This window comes from Montipora foliosa, chromosome 7 (assembly GCF_036669935.1).
Source record: "Montipora foliosa isolate CH-2021 chromosome 7, ASM3666993v2, whole genome shotgun sequence".
In the NCBI taxonomy this organism is placed as follows: domain Eukaryota; kingdom Metazoa; phylum Cnidaria; class Anthozoa; order Scleractinia; family Acroporidae; genus Montipora; species Montipora foliosa.
In genome coordinates, this window is record NC_090875.1 from 18,284,101 (window position 1) to 18,291,373 (window position 7,273).

General features: G+C 41.3%; 1 protein-coding gene across 1 annotated transcript in view; it reads right to left on the reverse strand.

Moving 5' to 3' along the window:
* The window catches only part of LOC138009998 (neuropeptide FF receptor 1-like), a 5,435-nt gene extending 122 nt beyond the window's left edge, over positions 1-5,313 (reverse strand). Inside the window, exons 1-2 of the mRNA XM_068856970.1 lie at positions 4,880-5,313; positions 1-908 (exon numbers count right to left, since the gene is read on the reverse strand). The exon at positions 1-908 is cut by the window's left edge and continues 122 nt beyond it. Coding sequence (XP_068713071.1) covers positions 1-908; positions 4,880-5,295 — 1,324 coding nt within the window. The 5' untranslated portion in view covers positions 5,296-5,313. The remainder of the gene's footprint in view (positions 909-4,879) is intronic.
* Between the last annotated feature and the right edge of the window lie 1,960 nt (positions 5,314-7,273).

The following is a 7,273-nucleotide window of genomic DNA, read 5'->3' on the forward strand; positions in this document are numbered from 1 at the left end:
TCCAAATTCTCTTTGTCAATGCAATTATTTCTGACCTAAAATCTTTAAAGAAAGTTATAAAAATGAAAGGATTGCAAATACAGTTTGTATAGGTAAAGAGCCAGCAGATAATCTTGATGGTGTTTAATGAACTATGCTGTAATCCATTTCCAAAATCAATCCACAGCCATACCACTTGATTAGGAAGCATAAAAATAGCGAAAATTCCCACAATGGCGATGAACAACTTTGTGACACGTACGTTGGAATCAATTTCGCATCCGTGCTTTATGTTGTATGCCACTCGTGAACTCAGCCGACGAATTCGAGCTTCTTTCCCGCAAAGATCGCTGTTCGTCTCGTTAGCGAATTGAGAACTACTGGAGACCTTCCGAGAGATGACCGAAAGTTTTCGAGATTTGACGGGAACTTCCCGAGAACTGCCGGAGACCTTTCGTGAACTTTCAGAGACCTTTCGTGAACTTTCAGAGACCTTTCGAGAACTTTCAGAGACCTTCCGAGAATTAAAGAAAACTTCCCGAGAACTGACGGAGATCTTCCGTGAAGTGACCGAGACTTTCTGAGAGCTGACGGAAACCTTTCGTGAACTATCCAAACACTGTTGAGGTTTTGCAACTCGCATCGGAGATGCATTGCTTGTTACGTTGTAAAGCTTAATCAAGGCGAGAGCGTACATCGTTGCCATAAACGAGAGAGGCAATGCATACTGTGTCATGAATAACACCAGTGTGTAGGCTTGCCTGTACCACAGCTTAGGCCACTGTTCGAGGCATTCGTTATCTTGGAGTTTAAGGAAGATGATATAGGGAACAATAATGGAAAGCGACAGGACGTGGATGCCGCTTATTAGAAATTTGACTTGCCTCTTCGTAAGTCTTGGGGTAAATGGGTGCATGAGGAGACGGAATCTGTCCAAAAATAAAAAAAAGATCTTTTGAGTCCATAAAGATTCAATCTACACAGGAGAAAATAAGGGTTCTAAGAAGAAGCGCTAAGAAGACTTCTAGCTCGACACTTTCAGGGCACCCAACGACCAATTTGTTGTAAAATGTATTATTATACCCCAGTTAATGAAAATAAATGTTATGAAGGCATTTTCAGGTGTTTTTCAGTGTTGCTGGGAAAACATTATCTGTTCCTTTTTCCCAGCAAGACACACAAGAAATTTCCCAGCCAGCTAGATAAAATTTGTTTGGTTTCCCAGCCAGCTGATCAAATTTATTTCCCAGCCAGGAATTCCGCGTGCTTTCAAATCCCTCGATCCGAAACGAGTACTCTCTGGGAGAGGGAAGGGGCTCTTTTTTTTTTTTTTTTTTTAGTCGTCCTCCTCAGTCTTCAGAGTTTCTACAGCCAGCTCGGGTTGAAATGTTAGAAAAAGTCAGTAATTCCCAGGCAAAACGTCTATCAATAACAAAATTTCCCAGCCAGCTCATCGAAACACCTGTATTTTTGCCAGCCAGCAATATTCCTCTGGGGAACAGATAATGTGAGGAACAGATTCGTTGGGTGCCCCTGCACTTTCAGTGGGCTCACTCTTCTTCTTCTTCTTACCGTGCGGCCCACCTCCTTCTCTTTAAAAGATTCTCGTGAGCGTGCAGTGTAAGAAATAAGTATTAACATGCGAATGAATGTGCGAGCGTAAAATCAAACAAGGTCTCAGTGTGCAAGTGAGAGTTTATAATTCAGAAAACATTAAGCTTTTGGCGCCATTAAATAATCATGTCAATCAAGCCATTAAACGTCGTGCTGTATGTAGTTATGCAACTTCCGCGCCTAAAAATAACTTTTGCGAAATTCACAATTCTGGCCCTATATCAAACTCTCCTTCTCCCCTTCTTTATTTTCTCTTGATCCACTATAATATAGAAAACCTCGTTTACCCTGATCAGCACCAGAGGAAAAGTAGCGAATTATTCCAGTTCGTGCTGTTGCATAGAATGTCTTTACACAACATGGCTGCCGTTGCGTTGGTGATATGGGTGTGCGTATGCGTAAGGTAGGAAGCATATCACAGGGAAAAGTTTTTGTCCTCAGCTTCGTTCCCTCTCCGGCTAAGCATTCCAAATGGTAGACGAGGCAGGACAGACCATGTTTCCCAGTCGTGCCCGACATTTTGAATGCGCTAATCTCCGGGAAGACCATGGAAACAGTGTCATCTTGTACCCAGAAGCAGCGATAATTTTGGTCAGCAAGAAGAATATTTAACAATTATTCCATAAGCGCGCGTTGGATATGAGATGGTAAATAGCCAACGAGGCGCGTAGCGCCGAGTTGGCTATAACCAGTCTCATATCCAACAAGCGCGAATGGAATAATTGTTTTATTAAATTCCTTCAACTCCAAAAATTTTGAAGTACGAAATACGAGCGGAAAAAGCGAGCAAATCCGAGCGAAATCGAAAAAAACTTGATGAGAACTGATGCGATGTTGTGCAATACCTTGTTGTCAGACAGACGCAGGCTCATCACAAAAACATTTCTTGCCTTTTCGCGTACTTCTAAACGTCGGAATTGATCCAAACTTTCCACAAAAAAAGTTTTTTTTCTCCTTTTTGGCTTTATTCAAAGAGAAATTTGGCATTCCGACGAAAACATTTTTGGTTTAGCAACGCTTAACGCAATCATTTACCATATAAGGTCAAACCAAGGTATATCAGCTGATAACCGAGATTGAGTGAACCAATTAGAGCACGCGAAATGCATTATCCGAGGTTGAGAATTTAATAATAATTAATAACTTTGAGCCAGCCAATTGTTAAATCTGTTTTGCGCAGAATCAGAACTTAACTGAGATGAGCATATCTCCATGGCCAGTGGTTGTTATTAATGTTACTGCCCGAAAGGCGGCCTCAAGTATGACAGCAATGTTTTTTAACGTTTGTATGGTCAGTGCTTTCTCGTTATCATGTTATATAAGAACTCACAGACGGATTTTTCGCGCGCTGCTAAGGAAGTGAAATGTTACTTCCGGTGACTGACGTCATCATATCGTGAGCTGACCAGAAAACCCACTCACAATCAAAAATCACCACACCAACAGTTGTTTGCATCGCCCTTCCTCGCGCTCGTTCTCGGATCAACTGCGCGTGCGTAAACAGCTGACTTCCGGTTTGAGAAAAAGCAAAATTTCCGGCGGTCTTTAAACTGACTTAATTTTTTTTAAATGGCACGTTTCACCCCCAATACAGAATATGGCTAAGCATTGATTTTTGCAAATCATCTTGTTTGGAAATGTTATGGGTATTTCAGTATCGTTCATCTCTTTAAAAAGAAAATTTTTCAAAATAAAAAGAAAACCATGCTTGGCTGGTTGCATAAACGAATACAAATTATCATACCGCTGATTAAATACCCAAATTGTGTAGCACGTAGACAAATTTAGAGTTTTCTTTTATTGGTCACGTGACCATGGACGTGGCACGATAACGTCATATGTAGGGTCATTGGTTTGCAAAAGTCTCTCAGATTACTTAACCATTACATCCTTAGCAACGCACCCCAAAAAACTCCCATATAAAAAGGGGAGGGATGCTCGTCGTCTCGGTTAGGGGTGTAAATTTTGCATTTTGGTCTCACTTAAGGTGTTCTGGGAAAAACGCCATCATATGTAGCCGTGAAGATCTCCTTTAGGGTTGCGCGCGACGAAATATAAAAGTGTATATTTTCTACGCTTATTAAGTCTTTTTATTTACTCGACTGATTCATATAACCTGAAAAAAGGCCTCTTTTAGGGGTCAGAAAAAGCCTGGGCCACGCCCAAATTGGTCTCCTTTAGGACGGTTTAATTTAAAATTTCCGACGAGAATCCCTCCCCTTTTTATATGGTAGTCCCCCCCGGGACAGTGCCCCCTTAATCTAAAGGGTTCAACACATAACACAGAGCCGGGAGATTCAAACCAGTGGAAGCTTTAGGTCGCAGTTTCCGATTTTATTTAAAAGATAATAAAAATAAAAAGAATTGAATACGTAAAGCTGAGTTCACCGGGGACATTTGAGACCTTCTTAACTCGATGAGAAAAAAAGACCCTCTCTTGCTCGATCCTTTGGTGAATTTTACATGCTCTGCAAGCAGGGTGTTTCGAGTTACGCCTAACGAACCAAAATCATCGTATTTACAAAAAGTCTTTGATTTCGAATCAATTGTACGAGTTTTTAATGCAGACCTACAAGATCCGCACAGATTTGTCATGCTGTTAGATTTCCACAATGGAATGTTGATTATAAAAGACATCGCAAGAGGTGAATGTGTGGGAGATCACATATGAAATGTCGTGTGTACTCAATCGCGGATATGCTGCTAATATAAAGAGATTTAGCATACGTTTATACGGAAAACGGGAAACTGGAGAGGGCAAGAAATGCAAATTCAAGTTTAGTCCGACCTTTGCAGTTTGCCGTAAAACGAGATGTAGAATCTCTCTAATTTCGAAGAGTGTGGTTCAAGTTATCCCAGGTAAGCGAACGACTTGGCAGGCAAAGAAGACAGAAAGAAAAAGTAGAGGCACCGTCGGAAGTCGGAAGCCGGGAACATGCGATTGCGTTGCAAATGTTGCCACTGATTCCAGAGTTTTTATTAAGCAAACAGCCGTGGACAATAACCCTGCCGGTGCTCGCTGGATCAACTGGCTTGATCTGATCGGCGTAATTATAATTACAAGTTAAAAAAGTAAATATTTTAAGCTAGGAGCCGATACAACGTAGACTTGATTATTTAGTAATGTACGTTGCATCGGTTCTTGCTCAAAATATTTACTTTTGTCATCCATTGAGTTGTCAAACCATCTAGCGGGTGGTCGATTCGAGGTAGTGTTAAATACCGATAAAGTTAATTTTGTGATAGTAGTATAACGAAATTTTTTATACTTAAATGAGTTACTTACCTATCCAAAGATATCCCTGCTAGTGTGAGAGATGATGCGGTGGCGGTTAGCGTAGACGCCGGCCACAGAACGCGGCACAAAAACGCTCCGTAAGGCCATAGATATCCCCGCTCCTCGAGCACTAAGTCAAATGGGATACTTAGGAGCGGAGTAAGGAAATCGCACGCGCTTAGGTTCAACAAAAGTATGTTTGACGCCGTTTGACGGAGTCGACGATTGTGACAGATCAAGTAGAACACCAGGCCATTGCCGATGGAGCTAAGCGTTAAAATAATGCAATAGAAAAACAGTTTTAAGGTTTTGAATTCTGCCGACTCACTTGATAAAGTGTCAGGGGTGGAACTGACAGTAATTAACGAAGACCTATTTGTCGAGAAAGACGGTCCCTGCTGGTTCAAGCTTGTACTGGCGTTCATTTTGGACTCGCTAACAATTTCCGAATTGAATCAAGTGAAAGTCCGTGGAGATCATCGGGTCGACCTCTATTGTAGACGAAGGCAACAAGAGAAAAATTGACTGAACAAAATTCTTCACTTTGCATATAGTATATGACTGTCATCGTATACAAAAATGATACCCCGAGGTCACATCTGCTACTAATTAACTCGGCGTCAAAGCTACAATCTTGGACAGAATAAAATGGAACAGGAAACCCCCATTCTCCCCCTCCCCCCTCCCAAAGCAAGGATGAAGCCGCGTAAAAGGCAAAACGCGCCATTTTCCCATCCTTGATTTGAAGGGGGGGGGGGGAAAGGGGAGTATAGATTTCCCATCTATTTCGTCCAAGATTGTACATCCGTATCAAAGAGATCCTGGTTGGCCTTTGATAAGGGGATTAGTGATTTAAGTTAATTTAAGTTATTTTTTTTCCGATATTAGGGGTCATAATTTGATTCCACAAAGTTGATGAGTGATTGAATACGTAAGGTGAGAAGTCAGGGATTGGGTCTGACACTTGGTCTCACACGTCCGCTAAATGAATTATTTTTGTTGATTCGTTTGGACAATTTCTACTGGTTATGGTATTGGCCGTTTTAGTCATTCTCATTTCCAGTACCCTATGACCAAGGTCTTGGGAACGAGGCCGCACTTTAACCTCGTTTTCAAGGCGAGTCCTAGTGCAAAATGAAATCAATCATTTACTTCTAAAATGTGTTATGAAGATAAAACTAAGTTATGAAAAAATAAAAATAAAAAAACTATTGACAAGAGCTCGAGACCAGGAGAAACTCCATGTATTTGTGCCCTCCTGATCACCGGCCGATTTATTTCCATTGATTTTCTAACGCTAAAAAACTCGCCAGCCATAAGCCTTGCATGACTTGAGGATTTATCTGCCTTGGAATTGAGAAAGGTCCCTCAAGCGGTTCGATACTTAAAAAGTGCTTTTTCTCTGAAAATATCGTTATGTAACCTAGTTTGGCTGTTGTACGTTGCTGGTAATGGGCTGCAGCTGTAGTCCCATTTAAAGATTCCCTTTAAAGAGGGAGGCAAACAAAAAAACATGTTTGTCCAACAACAACAACAATTCAGAGGAAGAAAGCAACTAGCACTAGTAGCCGTAAGAGCGCCGTTACACTGGGCAATCTTTCTCCTGTGAACTTGTCTCGCAATTTTGTTGCGACAAAAGCTCTCAAATTACGAAACACGTTGCTTGATCGTTGTTACCAAGAGTCCATCACTCTTGATGTTATACCGGTCACCCTTTCTTACAACTTGTCTCGTTTTCGATGATCACATGAAGTTAAAGGGACATTTTCGTTGGCTGGTGTCGCAAGTTGCAGGACAGATGTCACAATGCGCAGTGCTTAAAAAACTCCGAGCGTTGCAACCTTGTGTGAAGGGTTGCGGAAAGAAGAAGCAAATTGTACTTTCCGGCAACGGTTTCTGCAACTTGTCTCGCAACGGTTTTTGACCGATGCAAGGTATGTTACATAGGGCAATGTTTCGTGCAACTTGTCTCGCCATGGCCATGGAATCAAAAAATTGCACAGTGTCACAGCGCCTTAATGATTCTTTTCAACGATTACGACAACATAGATTTCCTATCGCCGAAAATGATGAAAACTCTTTGGCCTCTTGCCGCACTGAGGTAACAATTACACAGATAGTTCAATGGCGCCATGATTGTCAACTTAACTTGCCGGTCTCATGCACTTTTCATTCAGATAATGATCAGCGATAACTTTTTTTATGAGTCTTTCATTTGTTAACACGTATTCAAGAGGTGAAATGTTTTAACTGATAACAGAAGATGTGATGTAGCAAGCAATAAATTGCTTCATTAAAGCTTCGAGTTACGTACGTACATACTTCAGTAACCGCTCCCAAATCCATGCACTTTATTCCAAAATGGCCGCCAATTTAGTATTCTTTTGTTTGATTGCAAATGCA